Here is a 24130-nt window from a genome sequence, read left to right as displayed (position 1 = left end):
ATGTAAGTATTGTGAGACACTTGTAAATCCCCTTGAATTGGTGCCATTTCAAATTATTGTAAGGAAAGATGAAATCCACATGCAAGAGATCATTAAAATTTTCTGATCTGGATTTTTACAGAACATCAGCAAGTATCATTGCTTTGCAACTGACCACAAAATATCAGCTTATACTACAAAGGAAGGATAACATACAACAGCATAATTTCCACTAAATATAAATGCACAATGAAACATGGCACTGTTGGGACACTAAGCAAACAGTAATTCTGTAATTATTAGCTTTGCAATATGGTCTACCTTTGATTCAATTAGATGACTCTTTTTAGAACAACAAATGATCAGGTATAGGCTGAAAAACATCAGGTGTAGGCTGCAAAAATGGAACTGCAAATATCTCCCAATTCATTTGTTTATAAGTCTGTTTTAGAACCTCAGTGTTCTCTTGCCAAGCAAAATTATAATGCAAAGTCGACGTCAATCACACTTAGTCTGTGATAGACATAATCTAAATTCTGATGTATATACTTTTACGCCATTCATGTCTCTCAATATCTAACTATATTATTGACAAAAATTGCTCAAATCCAAGTCCTGCAATTTGAATTTGACTTATATTAGGCCCTCTTAATATATCCTGCATTATGTGGCATTACATCCTGATTGTTATGAAGCAGTGACGCTGACTTGGTGAGCCAATGACAGTAAACCCTGAAAGCGATGATAGAGAAGCACATCCTAATATGGGACAGTTTGTAAAGTGGCAGGGACTTACAATACCTCAATTTGGCTTGATTACCCTGCAGATACAGCTACTTTCAATAACATTTTTCAAGGCTCATACCAATATATATTTCAACTCCTAAGTAAAAGTATGGATCTGTTACTGTAATGCAATTAAATATTGTCTAAATCTACACAGAACATACAACTTTAACACGGCAACTGAATTCAATTATGAAATTATGATGTTGAAATTCCACAGGAACTTTGCTTTAAATATTCAAAAGATCACAATTTTTCGATGTCAACAGTTTTCAATAGTTGCAATTATCTTATTTTCCCACCAATGAAATTTTAGGACTATTAACAGTTGTACAAATTTTGTACTCACCAGGTGCTTACTGTAATATTCCCAGAGTACAGAAACAACGTTTAGGTTAGTATCCCAGATATTAGAGAGTGTAAGGCAGCATTGAACATGCATCCGTAAATTTTCTTCCAAAATGCCAGCCTAAAATATTGAAGCCAAAAGTTACAATCAAATAATAACCGTAGACAATGCATTTTATTAAATATTAGATTTTGTGCATCATTTCAATGGTAACAAAAAAATTTCACCAGTGCTCTTCAGACTATTTTGAGATTGAGGATAGCTCTGTAGCTTCTTTTTTCAGGAGCTTACTTCTATTTAGGTTTCCTGAATGACATTTTATATATATTGTCAGTCTGCTCAAAACATTGACAAATAGAAAAGAATGAGGTTTGTCTCCTTCATGTTACAAGGTTTTCAAAAATATAGACCCCGATGGCAATGATACATTTCATATCAATGAGCATGCTTCGGAAGGTATGCAGAAAAATTGGCATTGATTAAATTATGGAAGTATTTTCTTACATATGTGCTGGAATTGGAAAGCACAGAAGGAGCTGGCAAGACATACGTCATTTAATATAAACAAATGCAACAAAAATTATATTGAGGGAGAATAACAATATGCTGATACAAGTTAGATGACATTCTGCAGGACACAACTCAGGCGAGAGACTGAAGGGTTCTGATGAATAGATGGCTGAAACAATCAGAAGTGTGCAACAGCAGTGAAGAATGCAATAGGACTATGAAGCCAGATGCAAAAAGCAGTACACACAGGAAGTGATCTTGAGTTACATATGAACATCCAAATTAGGAGCAGAAGTAGGCCATTGGCCCTTGTGCCAGTTTAGCATTAAACAGAATAAGAGCAAATCTGTTCAGTCTTTGAATTCCACAATCTCATCTCTGACTTGGAAGTGCACAAAGTAATTTTGAAATGGTGGCTCCCAGTTATGGACTCACTGACAAGAGAATCCTTTCAACATACATTTTGTCATGATCATTCAAAATGCTATATACTTCAATCAAGCCAATCTCCATCTTTTTCAACTCCAGTGCAAACTATCCCAATATGTCCAACCTTTCCTCATAAAACAACCTAACATAAAACTCCTGTAGGCTAGAGCACCCCTGAATCACCTTCAATGCATTACCATCCTTCTTTAATTCAGGAGACTAAAATGCGACGAGTGGGAAAGGTGTGGAATCTTGTGACAGATAGTCAGCACCACTGAGAACAGCAGGTAAGGTGAAGTAGAAAGACGAATGGTGGACCTGAGTGGGACTTGGGACATAAACAAGAGTGAGAGCCTTCTAGTCCATACTTAAATGAAGGCAATGGTTAAAAAAAAACACAATCATACTTTCTGTTTACTTGACGTCTGCCTGGGGATCTCAGCCCCGTGATTTGCACATCTGCACTATGTGGGAAAGCCGAGACACACCACGTGGTGTGAATGACCACACATGCAGGAGATGTCTCCAGCTGGAGCAACTTGAGTTCCAGGTTCTGTAACATCTTTAGTTTTATATTTGATTTCCCTTGTAACAAAGGAATGGCATTTCATTAACTTTCTTAATTCCTGATTGCACCAGATTGCTGGTTCAGCATTCCCTAGAATCACTGCATCCCGTATCGGGGCAAAACTGAAAAGGAAAAGCGAAGTCTTGCACTTATACAGTACTTTACAGACCATGACGTAGTTTTGAAGTTGCTGTAATGATGGAACGAATGCAACCCATTTTCCAACAGCAAGTCATTATCAAGAACAAACTGATAGTGACCAGATAATCTGTTTTTGTAATGCTGTCTGTGGGATAAATATTGGTTAGTACACCAGGGATAAAATCCCACGCTTTTCTTTGATACAATGTAATGCAATATTTACATTCACTGAAGAGAACTGGCTAGGCTTTGATGAAACATTGCATCCATAACATGGCATCTTCACCAGCATGAACCTGCTTTGGTATTGCAATAGCATATCCACATACATTTCCAAGCTCAGGTCACAGTATGGGACTTGAAACACAATCTTTTGACTCAGAGGTGAGTGTGCGACCAACTAGTCACAGCTGACAGCTGGGAATTGATTGCTGGGATCGGCTTCTTGAATTATGACAAGAGTCTGAGATTGGGATTGTTTACACAGGAGAACAGAAGGCTGAAGCTAAATGCATAAAAGTATTCAAGATCCAAAACAATATAAACAAGGTTAATGCCAGAAAACAGAAGCCATTGTTTTCAGACTTTATTACAACCTCTATTTCCCAGCTACTAACACATCCACGCTCCCAGGAAATTGTCTGGGTCACAACTCTTCTACTCACGTGTTTAGCCCCAAGATAAGCTCCTGGTCTCATATGCAGTCTATCACTAATTCAACTTGCATAACATTATCTGATTTTGACCTGGTCTCAGTTAATTTGCAAACTGAAATCCTCAGTCACCTCTATTTTACTTTTGTACTTGGCTGTTCCAATGCACTTCAACTCATCTCCCACATAATACGCTCTGCAAACCTGAGGTCACCCAAAACTCTGCTCTGTGTCATTACTCACATCATCCCATTTAGCTCTTAGCCTTGGCATTCCTGCCTGGCACTCACTTTCAGTTCAGTCTGATTTTGAATTGATCATTTCTATCCTTGTTTTCAAATTCCTTCACAACCTTGCTCTTCCCTACCTCTGTAATCTCCCCTGGCCCTTCAACCCTCAAAGACTTAAGGAATCCTCTGGCTCTGACTTCTTAGCCCTGATTTTAACTGATCTACTGCTGGCCACCCTATTGTGAGAGTTTTCTAACTCTGGAATATTCTCCCTATACCTCTCCATTTCTCCACCTCACCTCACTTTACGATACTCCTTAAAGCTGACATTTTTGTCTAATGCTTTGGTCACTTAAATTGACATCACTTTAGATGGCTCAGTGCCATAATTTCTTTCATAATGCTTCTATCAAAAGCCGCTGCGATGTCAATATTTGGTACAGTGTTAATAGACACTTGTTATATATACTTGCAATGCATAAAAGTGGTGTTAATTAATTAGACTTGTTCTCACCCTCACATCAGCATCCAAAGCCTTCAAAATAATGTTTAAATGCGTATCATTCAATGAAAATGCTCAATAAACAGAATAATTGCATTCCCACCACAGCTTATTTCAAATTCACTCCAAGAATATGGATGTCACTTGCTCCACCAGCATTTATTGCTCATCCCTACTTGCCCAGGAGAACATGGTGGTAAGCAGCCACCCACGTCCAACATATTAAAATTACATTAAACATTTAATAGGAAAACCAAACATTATTAAGCAGCTGAACTGAACACAGAGAGTGACTGACTCAGCTTCAGAACGTTTTGAAGCTGCAAACCTAGTATGATTACCAAACAGACAGGAAAATCGCAAACACTGAAAATCTAAACCAAAGTAGGGAAATGCTCGAAATACAAAATGGAACAATTGACCACAAATTTGCAATAAAAAGCTAGCCCACATCAGGGTTACATTCCTGAAAATCATGACTTTCAGTGAAAAGACATTGGAATCAATACATGAAGTTATCTTCCATACAGTCTACATTAGCAGAAAAAAATTAATGAATGTGAATGTGAATAGTTTTATTGTCACGTGTATTCAAATGAGTACAGTGAAAAGTTTACAGTCACCACATTATAGCACCATCTTAGGTACAAAGGCACCTAGATATAGATACTTAAGATCAAATTCTTAGGAAATAAGAAAAACAGAGAAAAGTAAATAAGCAAATATTACAGAAGTAAATTGGAAAAATAAAGTAGTAAAAGTACTGTATATCAGTCTTTCTGACACAGATCAACACAATACCTGGGCTCAAGGAAGATCTCTTCTTCCTCATTGCTGCCTGCACCAGACCCACCCACCAAGGTCACCCCACTTTAGGCATCAGCTCTTAACCAATGGACCCACTTTACTGATGCTGCTGAACCCACACTCGCCCTGAAACCAAGAGTCCCTGGCTCTGCTGCCAGGCCAGGCCAACACCGTGTCATGAATCCCACTTCAGCTGCAGATGTTGCCTTGCCGGTGCCGCCATCTTGAAAGAGTCCACTTCTGTTGGCGCTGCCATCCCTGATCACTGAAGGAGCTGTGCTGCTACCGGCGGTGGCCCCAGAACACCTGCAGAATGACCTTGCTGTCTCTGGCATAGACCTCACCACCGGCTGGCCTCCTATTGTCAGGAAATCGTCCTTGCCACTGCTGTGAACAAGACACATCCTCTCCTCCATGTGGGCCCTCTCACTGCCAGGCAGGTGCTGCTGAAACAGCCCGCCACAGAGAAGAAGCAAACAAAATCAGATGAAAAGAAAATAAAGCAAAAGGAAAGCGCCCAAGCAAAAGCAAAATAAAGAAGGAAAGCAGCTGGGAGCGAATGGGCAAGAATCCACACACAGCTCTGTTACTCTGCCACCATTGCACACCAGATTTAAAACACTATACCTGTAACCTTCAAATCAAAATAACAGACTATTTCTACTTCAATTGTCTAAATTCCTACATTGGTAAGTGAAAACCTATTAATTAAAATAAACTTTAAGATATGAAAGAAAAATGTAATATTACACCCACGATATTTCTGGTAGCGAACTCTCAGTAGATGAGGGGACCACGCCAGAGGTTTACACTGGGAGGCCTTTGCTCATCGAGCTCCGCGTTGTTTGCTGGGGCCATCACTTGTTTCAGGTCGGTGCCTGGAGACACTATTTCTGAGGGTCTGCAGCATCCTGCTCATTGAATGCTACCACCTCCAGGGTCAAGCCAGACAATAGCCTGGTCAGGCGGCTCCTTTTGGCTGGCTGCAGGGTTGTAACAGTGGCCAGGCCAGGCCAGGCCGGTGTGGTGTTGGTCACAGCTGAGCTTCTTGGTATTCCTTCCTCTCTCCCTGCGATAGCAGCCAATGCTGCCGGAGTTCTCTTAGAGGCTCGCACCTGGTAGGGTAACCTTGGCATTGTTGTGGGCTGGCATCTACCATGGCAGCCCCATAGTTGTAATGGCCGCTTTGGAGGGGGAGAGAACTGGGGAGCCAAGGTGAGTCCTGGCCATGCCCTGTGGACAAAAAGAATCAAGGAAATGGAGCAGCTGAGCTCAACTGGATCTGTTCCATCATGGTCCAGTAGGTGTGAAGTTTGTGATGGCCTGTGTTCTTTTGAGGGGTGGGGAGGGGTGAATGCTGTTAGATAGTAGCTGCAGTGTAGACAAGGAGGAGGCTGGAAGAATACAGGAAGCCAGGCAGCATCCATTCCCTCTCCTACATGGCCATCCACAGTCTCCTCCATTGCCATATTGAATCAACGCAAATTGGAAGAACAGCACCTTATCTCCCACCTGGGTAGCCTACAGCCCAGAGGACTCAACATTGAGCTCTCCAATTTCAAATAATCTCCTTTCTCATCCCCTGACACCCTTTCCAGCCCTTCCCCCTCCCTTCCATTCCTCTGACCGACCTTTCCTTCCAGCTACTGACCAGATGATCCCTCCCATTGGCCAACCAGGTCACCTCACCACTCCGCCCCTTTCCCCACCCAAAATCCTCGCCTACTCCCACTTTATCTGCAGCTCCCCTTATCCCCACTCCCACTCCTGAAGAAGGATTATACCCAAAACGTTGACTTCTCCATCTGCCGGTGCTGCGTGGCTTGCTGTGTTTTCCAGCCTCCTGCCTGTCTACCTTAGATTTCAGCATCTGCAGGTTTTTTTTTGTCTCTCACTAAGTAGCTGCAGTGTGGCCAGAGGTGGGAGGTGACTCCAGTGGGCGATCTGGGGACTGGTGCTTGGGGTTTCCTTGTTCAAATCTGCCAGAGAGACAGGTTGCACCAAGTGGCACCATTTGCATTAGGTAAAGTACTGGAATAAACAATCTTATCACAAACCTTGTAACATTCAACAAAACTTCTGGTTCTAATGACTTAGCAGCATTAAAGCAAAACAATGCTAAAAGGGCCAACTTAAACACAGAATCCCTGAACATTTCACTGTGACCAGTTCCAACCAATCTGTACTCTGCTCAAAAGCTCTTTAATCATCTGTCAATTAGTCACTGAATGTTAAAAGCTAAATCTAATTCCAGGTGAAAAGTCAATAAGTTAATTGAGAAAGTCTGCAATAAATAACAAAAAAACTACAGTTAGCAGGACTTCTACAATATTCTGATGTAAATTTTAGCTTGTATACATAGTAACTTCAAACATCAGTGTCTAAAGGGTATTTTTGTGTTATTTAAGCACTTAACTTCCACAGCAAATATCAGTCTAGCATTAGATAACTAATATGCTGGAACTCCCAACAATCAGGTAATAAAGCTTCGGTGCTGAGTGCATACTTTGTAATAGATTCCACTAGTTGTGATGATTAAGGAGGCATTTAACATCCTAAAAGTCTATGTTCTGTTTCTGATGCTATTCCTTCATTCATATGTGTTTTTAATATGTTTGTTACTCAAAACAACGTCAGTTTGAAAACAAGCAGCTTGCCACCAAATGGAATATGGGACTGAAGTAATGATTTCACCGGGATATTGGATAATGCTGAAACCTGCACAGACACAGATACGAACTGCAAATGTGTTGCTGGAAAAAGTACAGCAGGTCAGGCAGCATCCAAGGAGCAGGAGAATCGACGTTTCGGGCATGAGCCCTTCTTCAGGAAATTGTAGCAAAGGGTCACGTATGAGAATCATCTAAAACAAAGTTTAAGTATTGAGAGGAAAAAGCTAAATGAAGCCAAAGTGCAAACCAACATCACTAATGACAGTTTTATTTGCGTAATCTGCTGGCAGTTCAGGGAATCTCGCTTACACATTAGCTTCTGGGTATGCTTACAAGCACTTTAAAAGTAATGCCATTTGAGAAGTGATTTTTGACCGTGTGAAAGAAACAATAATATACAATTATTAATGAAAGCTATTTTGTTTGTACCAAGTGTGACATGTACAAGGAATCATGATATGGAAAATACTTGCATGACTCTGCACACTTCCAAATACATACATGGTAAACAAGGCAGTCATAGCCAGAACTTCCTCCAGGGTTCTCCTGAGTGCCCTTCTCAATTTCATTGGGAAAAAAAAACAGACACACAAAGTAGTTGGAATTTAAACTAATTTCCCTGAAGCCATAGCAACAAATCAAAGAATGCACAAGAAAATTTCTGACAATGATATTTAGATTTTATAAAATAAATATTCGATATAAGCAATTTTACATACCTGGTTATTTGAGGATAGTTTCAAAAGCTCCTCTGTAAAACTCCAATTGTTCTCCATTTGTTTCTATATTGTACAAACGCATTTAAAATATATTAGCAGGATTTTAAAATCAAGGTCCTTTTTAGAATATTAACATGACAGAGCAGTGTGTAAAGGAAACTGTCTTAACAAATCTAAATCATGGTTTTGAATTCAATTTAAGTCTTGACAAATATATTCTCTCTCCTCATTACACTGTGTGAATCAAACTCTTCTTGGTGAATGTCAACCTAGCCCCCAATATGGCAATATGCAAGTTCATAAGGACTGGTGTGGGAAATAGACAAATTTACGTACACATACTAAAAGTATTCTTATAAAGTTGGGCAACTTTAAAAAAAAAATTATGGGACTGCATTAGTTCTCTAGATGTCTTTTAGACAACTTCAGTTCCTGATGCTATGAGGTGATACCGCTGCCATTTCAGAAGCAACACATTCACACTAAACCACTGCACTATTGCTAACCGCAAGGATACAAGTTGAGGGAATTCAGACTTCTTTGCTGGGGAAAACAAAACTTGCCTTTAAATCTGGTGCCACACCCGAAATTGGAAATTCATTATTTAAATAAATCTGCTTTCAACCATGGAATAGTATTCTATTCCCAGGTGAATAATGTGTTTCCTTTTTTATGTTTTGTTGACGGTAACTAATGAACAAAAGTCTTAATGCACCAAAAGGCATTTGCACATCAGCAAATTTGGAACTGAATCCCGTGTATACAGAAATGTGATGCTCCTTGAGATTTCAATATTATGACATAATCTCATAGTAACATGTGCCATTACACACAGGTTTCAATCAAAACATAAAATGAATAAATCTGGCATGAATACTGCATGTAATTGTATGACAGACCAGGCAAAAGTTCATTTGCATTTGTAGTATGTGTTTGAATGCTACTGAAACAATAAAATACAGTGACATTAGACTGATAAATAAATGGAAAATATCTTACTTAGTAAATAATTATTTAACAAAACTCATTTGCTTTACAAGTGGACTGTAGGTAAACTGAAGATGACCACAATGGCATTCATATGGATTAACTGTATGGGATTCAGTATTCCTACCAACTAAAACAAAACAAAATTAGCAACAAATGCTGTCCTTTCCAATAATGATGACATGGAAGAATGGAAGAAAAAGCAAGTTAACATTTCCTCTTTCAGCCATGAAAAGTGTGATCATTTCTTCTGGCAGCTTCAATAATAGGCATGAACACTGTTACAGTAATAATACATTTATCACAATGGCATAACCTGACTTTTTTTGAAGAAAAGTTAAAATGCAAACTGGAAATACTCAGCTCGTCAAGGAAAAAAATCATAGCGTGAGAAACAGAGTTAATGTTTCAGATTTCTGACCCTTTAGTAGAACTGGGGCAAGTTGGAGTTGTAACAGGATTTAAGTAAAGAGGCAGAGATAGTAGATGGGAGATCAAGAAAGGAAAGCGTTGAGACAGAACAAATGGTGGCACTCATGATTAAATGCTGAAAGAGATGCAAATGCAAAAGCAGATGAAAATGCAACACATAAATGACCCAGAATGGGTCTAGAGGAGCAATATATGAACATACAAACTGATTGTAAAAGCTTTGAAGCATATGTGAAGAGCAAAAGGTTAGAGAAGACAAATGTAGGTCTCTTGCTGTCAGAAACAAGAGAAATTATAATGGCGAACAAAGAGATGGAGGATGAATTAAGTTTTATCTTCATAAAGGATCACAAATAATATCTCAAAGATAATGAGGAGCAAATGGTCTAGTGCAAGGAAATCAGTATTATTGGATGCTGGGTAATCCAAGAGACAGGACAGGAAAAATTACTGGGAGTAACAGGCTGCACCTTTGAGATATTTTAGGTGTTGGAGGCGATTTCCTCAAGTTCCAGGAGCAGCAATTATTGTTTTATATGCTGTTGCATTGTTTTGGAATTGAGGGAAAAAAAGTCAAAGCAACAGCAGTTTTTAAAAAGGACAGGAACAGACAAAGGAAGCACATGGTGATGTCAGTGCAGGTGAGAGAGAGAGAGAGAGAAAGAAACCCACACTGCTAAATGACACAGCAGTGAGCCTGCACAATTACTGCCTTTGCTGTTTTAATTCATGTATCGCTGGACATCAGAGTGCATCTGGGAAAATGAACAAACAGTGAAATTCACAACTAATCTTGGAGGAACCTGTGTGGGAGAGGTCACAGCACCGAAACAGATAAGTGAATATTTAAGTATGGCTTTACAGTAAGTCTGCAGTAGTAAGTAGAGTGGGGTCTATCTTGATTATATGTTATACTGAGATATGTCTCTTGATTAAACTTAAAAAATATAAGCCATAAGTATTAAGTTAGCCTGGAGCAGTGTTTCGGAGAGGAATAAGACAGTGCTATTTTCTGCGTCTGTAGATTGAAAGAAGCAAAAATGGCCTTTAGTAGAGCGATATGCTCTTTTTGTCGGATGTGGGAGTTTTGGGAGAGTTTACTTGTCACTGAGGATTATATCTGCAATAAATGCCGTTGGTTGAGAATGGATCGGTTGAAGAGACAGTTAGAGGCAATGAAGAATTTACAAGAGCAAGGGAATGTGATGGGTGACAGTTATAGGAAGGGAGAAAAGTTGCAGATACAGTCACATTGATAGGTTAACTCCAGGAAAGGTAAGAGAGGTAGGCAGGTAGTACAGGAGTCTTCTGTGGCTATCCCCGTTTCAAACAAGTATGCTGCTTTGGAAAATGTAGGAGGTGATGGATTCTCAGCGGAATGTAGCATGAACAACCAAGTTTCTGGTATCAAGACTGGCTCGAACGCAATGAGGGGTACGTCTTGTTCCAAGAGATCAATAGTGTCAGGGGATTCTCTAGACCGAGGTACAGACAGATGTTTCTGTGGCCAACAGCGAAAGATCAGAATGGTGTGTTGTCTCCCTGGTGCCAGGATCAAGGATATCTCAGAGAGGGTGTAGAATGTTCTCAAGGGGAAGAGGGACCAGCAGGAGGTCATTGTCCACATTGGAACCAATGACATAGGATGGGAAAAGGATGGGATTCTGAAGGGAGAATACAGAGAGTTAAGCCGGAATTTAAAAAGGAAGTCTTTGAGATTAATAATATCTGGATTACTCCCAGTGCTGTGAGCTAGTGAGGGTAGGAATAGGAGGATAGAGCAGATGAATGTGTGGCTGAAGAGCTGGTGTATGGGAGAAGGATTCACATTTTTGGATCATTGGAATCTCTTGTGGGGTAGAGGTGACCTGTTCAAGAAGGACGAATTGCACCTGAATTGAAAGGGGACTAATATACTGGCAGGGAGATTTGCTAGAGCTGCTCAGAAGGATTTAAACTGGCAAGGTTGGGGTGGGGAGTAGGACCCAAGGAGATAGTGAGGAAAGAGATCAATCTGAGACTGGTACAGTTGAGAGCAAAAGTGAGTCTAACAGTCAGGGCAGGCAGGGACAAACCAGAAAACAAGGTAGGACTGATAAATTAAACTGCATTTATTTCAATGCAAGAGGCCTAACAGGGAAGGCAAATGAACTCAGGGTATGGTTAGGAACATGAAACTGGCTCAGGGATGGACAGGACTGGCAGATTATTGTTCCAGGATACAAATGCTATAGGAAGGACAGAAAGGGAGGCAAGAGAGGAGGGGGAGTGGCATTTTTGATAAGGGATAGCATTACAGCTGTACTGAGGGAGGAATTTCCTGAAAACACATCCAGGGGAGTTGTTTGGGTTGAACTGAGAAATAAGAAAGGGATGATCACCTTGTTGGGATTGTATTATAGACCCCCCCAGTTGTCAAAGGGAAATTGAGAAACACATTTATCAGGAGATCTCAACTGTCTGTAAGAATAATAGGGTGGTTATGGTAGGAGATTTTAACTTTCCAAACATAGACTGGGACTGCCATAGCGTTAAGGGTTTAATTGGAGAGGACTTTGTTAAGTGTGTACAAGAACGTTTTATGATTCAATATGTATCTACCAGAGAGGGTGCAAAACCTGACCTACTCTTGGGAAATAAGGCAGGGCAGGTGATTGAGGTGTCAGTGGGGAGCACTTTGGGGCCAGTGACCATAATTCTATCAGTTTTCAAATAGTGATGGAAAAGGATAGGCCAGATCTAAAAGTTGGAGTTCTAAATTGGAGAAAGGCCAATTTTGACGCTATTAGGCAAGAACTTTCAAAAGCTGATTGGAGGCAGATGCTCGCAGTTAAAAGGACGGCTGGAAAATAGGAAGCCTTCAGAAATGAGATAACAAGCATCCAGTGAAAGTATATTCCTGTCAGGGTGAAAGAAAAGGTGAGTAGGTGTAGGGAATGCTGGATGACAAAAGAAATTGAGGGTTTGGTTAAGAAAAAGAAGGAAGCATATGTCAGGTATAGGAAAGATAGATTGAATGAATCCTTAGAAGAGTATAAAGGCAGTAGGAGTTAACTTAAGAGGGAAATCAGGAGGGCAAAAAGGGACCATGAGATAGCTTTGGTAAAAAGAGTTAAGGAGAATCCAAAGGGTTTTTACACAAACACATTAAGGACAAAAGAGTAATTAGGGAGAGAACATGGCCCTTCAAACATCAGCAAGGCAGTCTTTGTGTAGAGCCGCAGGAGATGGGGGAGATAATAAACAAGTATTTTGCAACAGTGTTTACTGTGGAAAGGGACATGGAAGATTTGGAATGTAGGAAAATAGATGGTGACATCTTGAAAAATGTCCATACTACAGAGGAAGAAGTGCAGGATGTCTTGAAACGCATGAAAGTGGATAAATCCCCAGGACTCTGTGGGAAGTAAGGGAAGTAATTGCTGGGCCCCTTGCTGAGATATTTATATCATCGATAGTCACAGGTGAGATGCAGGAAGACTGGAGGTTGGTTAACGTGGTGCTACTGTTTAAGAAGGGTAGTAAGGACAAGCCAAGAAACTAAGGACCAGTGAGCCTGACATCAGTGGTGGACAAGTTGTTGGAGAGAATCCTGAGGGACAGGATGTACATGTATTTGGAAAGGCAAGGCCTGATTCGGGATAGTCAACATGGCTTTGTGCATGGGAAATCATGTCTCACAAACTTGACTGAGTTTTTTGAAGAAGTAACAAAGAGGATTGATGAGGGCAGAGTGTTGGGCGTGATCTATATGGACTTCAGTAAGGCGTTCGACAAGATTCCCCATGGGAGACTGATTAGCAAGGTTACATTTCATGGAATACAAGGAGAACTCGCCATTTGGATATAGAACTAGCTCAAAGGTAGAGGGTTGTGGAGGGTTGTGCAGGTGGTGGTGGAGGGTTGTTTTTCAGATTGGAGGCCTGTGACCAGTGGAGTGCCACAAGGAACGGTACTGAGTCCACTACTTTTTGTCATTTATATAAATGATTTGGATGTGAGCATAAGAGGTATAGTTAGTAAGTTTGCAGATGACACCAAAATTGGAGGTGTAGTGGACAGCGAAGGAGGTTACCTCAGATTACAACAGGATCTTGATCAGATGGACCAATGGGCAGAGAAGTGGCAGTTGGAGTTTAATTTGGAGTAACTGCGAGGTGCTGCATTTTGGGAAGCAAAACTTAGCAGGACTTATACACTTAATGGTAAGGTCCTAGGGAGTGTTGCTGGACAACAAAACCATGGAGTGCAGGTTCATAGCTCCTTGAAAGTGGAGTCACAGGTAGATAGGATAGTGAAGGCGGCGTTTGGTATGCTTTCCTTTATTGGTCAGAGTATTGAGTGCAGGAGTTGGAAGGTCATGTTGAAGCTGTACAGGACATTGGTTAGGCCACTTTTGCAATATTACGTGCAGTTCTGGTCTCCTTCCTATCGGAAAGATGTTCTGAAACTTGAAAGGGTTCAAAAAAGATTTACAAGGATGTTGCCAGGGTTGGGGGATTTGAGCTACAGGGAGAGGTTGAATAGGCTGGGGTGGGGTGACCTTATGGAGGTTTATAAAATTATTAGGGGCATGGATAGGATAAATCGACAAAGTATCTTCCCTGGGGTGGGGGAATCCAGAACTATAGGGCATAGGTTTCGGGTGAGAGGGGAAAGATATAAAAGAGACCCGAGGGACAACGTTTTCATGCAGAGGGTGGTACATGTACGGAATGAGCTGCCAGAGGAAGTGATGGAGGCTAGTTCAATGCAACATTTAAAAGGCATGAGGATGGGTATATGAACAGGAAGGCATTGGAGGGATATGGGCTGGGTGCTGGCAGGTGGAACTAGATTGGGTTGGGATATCTAGTTGGCATGGATGAGTTGAACCGAAGTGTCTAGTTCCATGCTGTACATCTCTATGACTCTGGTAGAGAAACGGTATTGGGGAAATTGATGTTATTAAAGGCCAACAAATCCTCAGGGCCCAAAGTACTTAAGGAAATGGTCCTCAAAATAGTGAATGCATTGGTGATCATCTTTCAAGATTGTACAGATTCTGGGTCAGTTCCCTTGGCAGCAAATGTAACCCCATATTTAGAAAAGGTGGTAGAGAGAAAACAGGGAATTACAGACAGGTTGACCTGACATCAGTCGGAGCCAAATACTAAAATCCATTTAAAAAAAGAGCAATTCGAAAACAGTGACAGGATTGGACAAAGCCACTATGAATTTATCAAAGGCAACCATGCTTGACAAATCTACTGGAACTTTGCAAGGGTGTAACTAATAGTTACAAAGGATAGTCAATGAATGCAGTTGACTTGAAACTGCTAAATGAGACTTTATCGAGCACTTTTAAGAGATTAGCATGTCAAATTAAAACACATGGAACTAGGTATAGTGTACTGAGATGGATAGAGAACTGACTGGCAGACAGGAAACAAAAAGTAGGAATAAACTGGTCTTTTTCTGAGAGGTAGACCGTGACTAGTGGGGAACCATAGGGATCTGTGAATGGATCCTAGCTATTCATAATATATATGAAGAATTTAGATGGGGACACAAAATGTAATTTTCAGACCACACAATTCTACGTGGGAGGGTGAATTGTTAAAAGAGATGCAGAGACGATTCAGAAGGATTTGGACAAGTTGAGAGTGTGAGCAAATGAAATTGTCGATGAAAGTATGGAAAAATGTGAGGTCATCCACTTTGGTACCAGTAAGGTTATTATGGGAATGGCGATACATTGGAAAAAGGGGTGATGCAGTAAGACCAATGTGTCCTTGTACACCAGTTACTGACAGTACGCATATAGGTGTAGCTGTTTGGCTGCATCTTAATTCATACCATAAGACCATAAGACAAAGGAGCAGAAGTAAGACCATTCGGCCCATCGAGTCCACTCCGCCATTCAATCATGGCTGATGGGCATTTCAACTCCACTCACCCGCATTCTCCCCATAGCCCTTAATTCCTTGTGACATCAAGAATTTATCAATCTCTGCCTTGAAGACATTTAGCGTCCCAGCCTCCACTGCACTCTGCGGCAATGAATTCCACAGGCCCACCACTCTCTGGCTGAAGAAATGTCTCCGCATTTCTGTTCTGAATTTACCCCCTCTAATTCTAAGGCTGTGTCCACGGGTCCTAGTCTCCTTGCCTAATGGAAACAATTTCCTAGCGTCCACCCTCTCCAAGCCATGTATTATCTTGTAAGTTTCTAATAGATCTCACCTTGATCAGCAGCCTCCCATGTGGCACCTTATCATAGGCCTTTTAGAAGTCTAGATAGACCACATCCACTGGGTTTCCCTAGTCTAACCTACTTGTCACCTCTTCAAAGAATTCCAACAGGTTTGTCAGGCATGACCTCCCCTTACCAAATCCATGTTGACTTGTTCTAATCCGACCCTGCTCTTCCAAGAATTTAGAAACCTCATCCTTAATGATGGATTCTAGAATTTTACCAACAACTGAGGTTAGGCTAATTGGCCTATAATTTTCCATCTTTTGTCTTGATCCTTTCTTGAACAAGGGGGTTACAACAGCGATCTTCCAATCATTCGGGACTTTCCCTGACTCCAGTGACTTTTGAAAGATCTCAACCAATGCCTCTGCTATTTCCTCAGCCACCTCCCTCAGAACTCTAGGATGTAGCCCATCGGGGCCAGGAGATTTATCAATCTTAAGACCTTTTCTTAGCTTTTCTAGCACTTTCTCTTTTGTAATGGCAACCATACTCAACTCAGCCCCCTGACTCCCTTTAATTGTTGGGATATTACTCATGTCTTCCACTGTGAAGACTGATGCAAAGTACTTATTAAGTTCTCCTGCTATTTCCTTATCTCCCATCATTAGGCTTCCAGCATCAGTTTGAAGTAACCCAATGTCTATTTTTGCCTGTACCAGAATGGTTAACAGCTGAGTTTCTACAAGGATGGTGGGAAAAAGTGGGAAAACCAACTGTGCAAGGCAGAACCAAGTGTTATTCGTTATGAGGAATCTGGTGATATGGGCCCCCAAAATAATTGCTTGATCTCCGTGGTTATCAAAGCTAGTGAATTAAAGACAAAAGGGAGGGCAATGATACAGTCTAATCAATATGACCCTTAGATGGATAATCTTACTGTCACAATGGTTCTGGGCAGGAGAATTTCTGCAACTTTTAAGAGAAAACATGTAAAAATAAGTGCTTTGAAGACATCAGCAGCATAACCTAAAAACAACCATCGCAGAAGCAGGACGCTGAGGTCGGAGTTCAGAGAAGACGACATCCAGTTGTCTGACTGAAGCTGGGCTGGCTACCCCTCACCAGTGTATGTTACACTCGAGTCTCATTAATGAGCCTGAGGCAGCTTTGTTCTCAACATGATATGATTTTATCACGTTGAGTTAAACAGAGTGAAAAATAAAAGAGGTGGATTGCAGTAATAGTATAGGCTGTAATCATTGTGTTTGGGGCCAAAATGTTGAATATTTAGAAGAAATAGATATAGTTCTTAGAGTTAAAGGGATAAAAGGATGCAGGAACAGAATACTGAGCTGGATGAGTAGCCATGATCACACCAAACAGTAAACAGATTCAAAGGGCTGAATGGCCTACTCCTGTTCCTGTTTTCATGTTTCTATGACAACAGCAGAAGCATCAGCAGTGCCAAAAACAAAAGTGAGCAATAGTTAAGGCCCAAAAATGTTGAATATAGGTGTTGTCTCCAAAAAGTTATTAAGATGCTTAATCAAAAGACCCTTGAACTTCCATTCAGTTTTATTAGAACAGATAGGAGACCAAGGCCAACAAAAAAAGAGTGGGAATGGGCCAGTAAATTATAATGGCCTGAAACTCAAATTCCTGCTTATAACCTGAGTGGCAATGTTCCACAAAACAACACAAGTTACCATTTATCACCCAATGTAGAGGGGAACTTATCTTGAACACAAATGCATAATACTGTATTGACAGATGCATACGTAAATTCCTGCTTCACCTCAAGGAAATAATTGGACCCTAAAGAATGTGAAGGAAGGTGGTGAAAGGCCAGCTGTTATATCTCGGTGCTTGCAATGGGAAGATGGTGTGGGAACAGACAGTGAGAGTGTGATGGACAGGGTGTTGCAGACAGAATAATTTCCTTTGAATGATGAAAGGTGCAAGAAAATGCTGCTTGGTCATGGAGGGAATAATGACAGAAGATCTGCTCAACGTGGAAGTTGCTGGTGAAGGAGGTAAGGACAAAGGGAACTCTATCATGGGCCTGGAAAAAAGAATAAGAGGTGAGTGTTGAAGTGGATGACAAGGAATAACCATGGGGAAAGGTCAATGAGCACTGCAGAGGGGAATACTTAACTGAGCAAAGGGACACATCAAGAAGTGTTGCATTTGCAGATGAGATTAGATTAGATTAGATTACCTACAGTGTGGAAACAGGCCCTTTGGCCCAACAAGTCCACACCAACCCTCTGAAGAGTAACCCACCCAGTCCCATTTCCCTCTGACTAATGCACCTAACACTACGGCCAATTTAGCATGGCCAATTCACCTGACCTACACATCTTTGGACTGCGCATCAGATGTGATGAAGAATGAGAGCTTGCATAAATATAATACAGTCCTTAAAGGAAGCATGGTGGAATTGGGGAGGAGTGTAGTCAAATTATCTGTGGGAGTAAGGAAGCATATAGTAAATATTGAATATTATGGTAAATATATATATGGACACTGGAATCAGGGAAAGGAAATCTAGATTCAGAGATAAGCTATAAAAGGTGAGTGAGGGTTGGAAATGGGAAGCAAAGCTGCTGAAGACAATGTGAGTACAGGCTGGAAAGGATTAAAGTGGACAATTGTTAATAATCATCTTTAAGTGGGAAGATCATTGGACAGGGAAAGAAGAAAAACTCCAATCAGCAGGAAATGAATCCCATGTGGCAAGGATAGGCTGAAACAATGGATCCAACAGGACTGTCCTGTTCATTGATTTTGGAAAGGTAGCAGAATCAAGTTGTGTGGGATTAAATGATCAAAAGGTTAGAAGCCATGGGAGATGGCTCCTCAGAGATCACTGACAGTTTGGGAAATTCGATGATGGGGTTATGGTTCAAGAAAAGCAAGAGGACCAGTCAGTTAGTTGGTTCTTGAACACTGTGCTATTGCCAGCATTTCTGCTCTCATGCCTCCCCCTTCCCATCCCTACTGGAGTAATAATTGGGATCGTCCTGTCAAAACTCCACTTCCACCAGTCAACTCTCTACAATTTGTTGTATGCAGCAACTAAGGATTGTCTTGCAGAATGCCACTGATGAGAACCATGGCAGCTCCCATCCAACACAGACCAACAGTATACTGTATCCAAAGAAGCCCGAATAAGGATATTCTATGCTTTGTTCAAGAAAAAAAGTTATTTTAAATCTGAAGTCAAAACGCAAAACTCCTGAATTCAAAATCTTCAGACTGTACCTTTTCACGAGGTGCTCCATTTCTATCAAACATGTAGAGCATTGTAAGGTGGGTAACCAGCCACCAACTGAAACCCTGAGGATCCTTACAATGAGTGGCATCAGATAGGCAAGCTCCTTCCACACCAGAAGCCACTTGCAGCAGATTTCTGAGGTGATTGCTACAGCAGCTCCAGAAATTCTATCATAACAAAGAGAAATATTCAATTTTACTGGCTTCCAACACAGTGGCTGCAGAAAGTAAAACTTGACAACATATTAATTTTAACAAAAATAATGAAATTTGCCTTATTTCATGGAAAGAGCTTGAGTATTGCTGAAAGCTTCCTATCTTGCTTTTACAAGGACAATTCACAACCAATGCCCATGCAAAGGGATAACGATGTTTATACAACGTGAGAGGGAAGTGCTATTTGATTGGCAAATAGACGCAAATTGGTAGTGACAGTGTCAATTAAAATTTGCTAATTAATGATGACTGACAGTTAACCGTCAAATTTTATTTATATTTTAAACGAGGCTGGTTGCCTGAACAGTCAAGGCACTACCCTAAGAAATGAGCCAGACAATGGCTGTCACCCATTTTGTTGCATTGAAATGGACATCGAGTGTGCAAACACTTTGAATCTACAGCAGGGCCCTGCGTGTTAATATATGTTATATACAGCTGTCAGTTTTGCACCTGAAGAGTACTCAGTCAATCTTAGAATGCCCTGGAAGGGGAAGGTATCGCAAACATTTGAGCAACAGTTGATGATATCTATCAGTAATACACTACTACCATGTAGTACCGACACAAGTGATGCTTGCCATTGATAGAATGTTGCCATCAAGTCAAAAAGACAGTTTGGCTATCACACAAATGAGTAAAGTTGTATAAAAAAATTCAATGCCACATCATGCTCATTTTCTCAGCCATATGATAACCCATTTGGTTCACTAATGTCCTTCAGGAAATCTGCCATCCTCACCTGGTCTGGCTTACATGTGACTCCAGGCCAACAGCAATGTGGTTGACTCTCAATTGCCCTCTCAAACAGCCAAGCAAGCCATTCAGTTGTACAATTGCTGCAAAGTCTCAAAGAAATGAAACTGGACAGAGCAACTGACATCAAACTAGGCACCGGAAAAGACAACAACAAAAACAGCCCTGTCGACCCCGTAAAGTCCTTCTTACTAACATCTGGGAGCTCCTGCCAAAATTGTGAGAGCTAGCTCACAGAGTAGTCAAGCAACAGCCAAACATAATTAAACTCACGGAATCATACTTTACAGACAATGCCCAAGACACCACAATCACCATCCATGGATATGTCTGCCCAACCAGCAGACAAATCCAGCAGAGCTGGTAGCACAGAGGTATCAAATCGGGAAGGAGTTGCCCTGGGAGTCCTCAACATTGACTCCGGATCACATAAAGTCTCATGGCTTCAGGTTAAATATGGACAAGGAAATCTGCTTATCACCACATCTTGTCCTCCATCAGCTCATAAACCGGTACTCCTCAATGTTAAACAACACTTGGAGGAAGCACCGATGATAGAAAGGACACAAAATGTAATCTGGGAGAGGGAATTTCAGTATCTAACACCAAGTGTGGTTCAATAGCATTATTACTGATTGAGCTGGTCGGGTCCTAAAGGACATAGCTGCTAGACTGGGTCTGCGGTTGGTGGTGAGGGAACCAACAAGAGGGAAAAACTTGACCTCACCCTTCCCAATCTGCCAGCTGCAGATACATCTGTCCATCACAGTATTGGTAAGAGTGACCACCTCACAGCCCTTCTGGAGATTAAGTCCCACCTTCATATTGAGAATAACCTCGATGCTGTGTGGCACTATCACTTTGCTAAATGGGACAGACTTTGAACAATCTAGCAACTCAAGACAGGCATCATGAGGTGCTCTGAGCCATCAACAGCAGCAGAACTATACTCCAGCACAATCTGTAGTCCCATGACCTAGCATATCTCTCACTCAACCATTACCATCAAGCCAGGTGACATTCCTGATGAAGGGCTTATGCCTAAAACCTCGATTCTCCTGCTCCTTGGATGTTGCCTGACCTGCTGTGCTTTTCTAGCACCACACTCTCGAGCTAGGTAATCAACCCCGGTTTAACAGAAGAAAGCCGGAGGCCATGCCAAGAACAGCATCTGGCATACCTGAAGATGAGGCGTCAACCTGGTGAAGCAACCAAATAGGACTACTTGCATGCCAAACAATATAAGCAACAAGTGGTAGACAGAGCTAAGGGATCCCACAACCAACAAATCAGATCCAAGCTCTGCATTTCTTCCATACCAGTTGTGAATCATGGTGGATGATTAAACAACTCACTGGAAGAGGAGGGTCCACAAGTACCCCCATCCTCAATGATGGAAGAGCCCAGCACATCAGTTCAAAAGATAAGGCGGAAGCTTTCGCAGCAATCTTCAGCAAGAAGTGCTGAGTGGATGATCCATTTTGGTTTCCTCAGTGGTCCCAGCAATACAGATGCCAGTCTTCAGCTAATTCAAGTCACACCATGTGATGTCAAGAAACGGTTGGAGACACTAGATACTGCGAAGGCTACAGGCCCTGACAACATTCCAGCAATAGTACGGAAGACCTGTGCTCCAGAACTTGGCACTCTCTAAGCCAAGATATTCCTGTGCAGTTACAATACTGGCATCTACCTGACAATTTGGAAAATTGCCCAAGCATGTTTTGTACAGTAAAAGCAAGACAAATCCATCCTAGCCAATTACCGCCCAATCAGTCGTCTTTCGATCATTAGTAAAGTGATGTAATGTGTGATCAACAGTGCTATCAAGCGGCACCTCCTCAGCACCTGCTCAGTGACACCCAGTTTGGGTTCTGCCAGGACTACTCAGCTCTTGTCCTCATTACAGCCTTGGTTCAAATATAGACAAAACAGCTAGATTCTACAGGGGAGGTGAGAGTGACAGCCCTTGACATCAAGGCCATATTCAACCGAATGTGGCATCAAAGAGCCCTAGCGAAACTGGAATCAATGGGAATCCGGGGGGAAAACTCACCAGTGGTTAGAGTCATACCTGATGCATAGAAAGATGGTTGTGATTGTTGGATGTCTGTCATTTCAGCTCTAGGACATCTCTGCAGAAGCTCTTCAGGGTAATGTCCTAGGCACAAACATCTTCATCTGCTTCACCAATGACCTTCCCCCATCAGAAGGTCAGAAGTGGGGATGCTCATTGACGATTGCACAATGTTCAACACCATTCGCAATTCCACAGATACTGAAGCAGTCCATGTCCAAATGCAAAAACATCTGGACAATATCTAGGCTTGGGCTGACAAATAGCAAGTAACATTGGCACCACAAAAATGACAGGCTATGACTATCACCAATAAAAGACAATATAATCCTCACTCCTTGACACTCAATAGTTTACCGTCATTGAATCCTCCATTGTCAACATCCTGGGGGTTATCATTGACCAGAAACTCAACTGAACGTACCACATAAATACACACTGGCTACAAGAGCAGATTAGAGGCTAGACATACTGTGGCACATAACACAGCTCCTGACTCCTCAAAGCCTATTCACCATCTCAAAGGCGCAAGTCAGGGGTATGATGGAATATTCCCAACTTGCCTGGATAAGTCGGATGCTGAGGAGTGACTTAGAGAGGTTTATAAAATCATGAGGGGAATGGATAGGGTAAATAGACAAGGTCTTTTTCCTGGGTCGGGGAGTCCAGAACTAGAGGGCATAGGTTTTGGGTGAGAGGGGAAAGAGATAAAAGAGACCTAAGGGACAAATCTTTTACGCAGAGGGTGGTGCATGTGTGAAATGGGCTGCCAGAGAATGTGGTGGAGGCTGGTACAATTGCAACATTTAAAAATCATCTGGTTGATAGATGAATAGGAAGGGTTTGGAGGGATATGGGCCGGTTGCTGGCAGGTGGGTCGAGATTGCGTTGTGATATCTTGTCAGCATGGACAGGTTGGACCAAAGGGTCTGTACATCTCTATGACTCTAAGTTCAGCCCCAATAATATTCAAGAAGCTTGACACCATCCAGGACAATGTAGCCTGCTTGACTGGCACTACATCTACACGAATCTACTCCCTCCACCACTGACGCTCATTAGCAGCAGTGTGTACGATTTACAATATGCAAAACTGCAGAAATTCACCAAAGATCCTCAGGCAGCACCTTCCAAACCCATGACAATTTCCATCTAGAAGGATAAGGGCAGCAGATATATGGGAACACCACCATCTTCAAATTCTCCTTCAAGCCATCACCATCCTAACTTGGAAATATATCACCATTCCTTCATTGTCACTGGGTCAAAATCCTAGAATTCCCTCCCTAATGGCATTGTGGGTCCCTCCCTTGTGGCACTGCAATGATTGGTGGACGCAGCAGTTCAAGAAGGCAGATCACCACCACTTTCTCAAGGGCAATTAGGGATGGGCAATAAATGCCAGCCAGCCATCGAGGCCCACATCCCAAAAAAATGAGTTTTAAAAAATCCCAAACATTGAGGAATAGTGTCAATCAGCCCATCCCATTGATTGCTTGCAACAAACAAGGTACTGACCATACCAAATCTGCCCAATTTGCAAAAATCACAACCAAGTGTCCAACAATACAAATGCTTCTGCAATTTCATTCAAAGAATTGCACTAACGTCCAATTTAGGATCATCAGTTCAATTCGTAGCACGCTGCCTACTGGAAGCTACATATGTTAATGAGATGGAGGCTGCATACACAGTGACACATAAGAGGGGGCAAATTACCGTAACTCTTTACACCAGAACGTTGTCACACCTATTAGGATTGGGCTTCTGATTTAATCAAAGTACAGAGACAGAAGACTGTAATTGTGAATGAGGCAGCTAAGGGGACTCAGAGGGTATGAATGCAAGAGGCTCAGCCTT

The 24130-nt window shown here is 41.6% G+C and overlaps 1 protein-coding gene across 1 annotated transcript in view; it reads right to left on the bottom strand.

The window, feature by feature from the left end:
* Positions 1 to 24130, bottom strand: part of mms22l (MMS22-like, DNA repair protein) — a 165263-nt gene that overhangs the window by 107930 nt on the left and 33203 nt on the right. Inside the window, exons 10-12 of the mRNA XM_072554897.1 lie at positions 19210 to 19389; positions 8346 to 8408; positions 1115 to 1234 (exon numbers count right to left, since the gene is read on the bottom strand). Coding sequence (XP_072410998.1) covers positions 1115 to 1234; positions 8346 to 8408; positions 19210 to 19389 — 363 coding nt within the window. The remainder of the gene's footprint in view (positions 1 to 1114; positions 1235 to 8345; positions 8409 to 19209; positions 19390 to 24130) is intronic.

The sequence above is a fragment of the Chiloscyllium punctatum genome, chromosome 3, assembly GCF_047496795.1.
Source record: "Chiloscyllium punctatum isolate Juve2018m chromosome 3, sChiPun1.3, whole genome shotgun sequence".
In the NCBI taxonomy this organism is placed as follows: domain Eukaryota; kingdom Metazoa; phylum Chordata; class Chondrichthyes; order Orectolobiformes; family Hemiscylliidae; genus Chiloscyllium; species Chiloscyllium punctatum.
The sequence above is the reverse complement of the archived record's forward strand: the minus strand, read 5'-3'. Positions and strand labels throughout refer to the sequence as shown.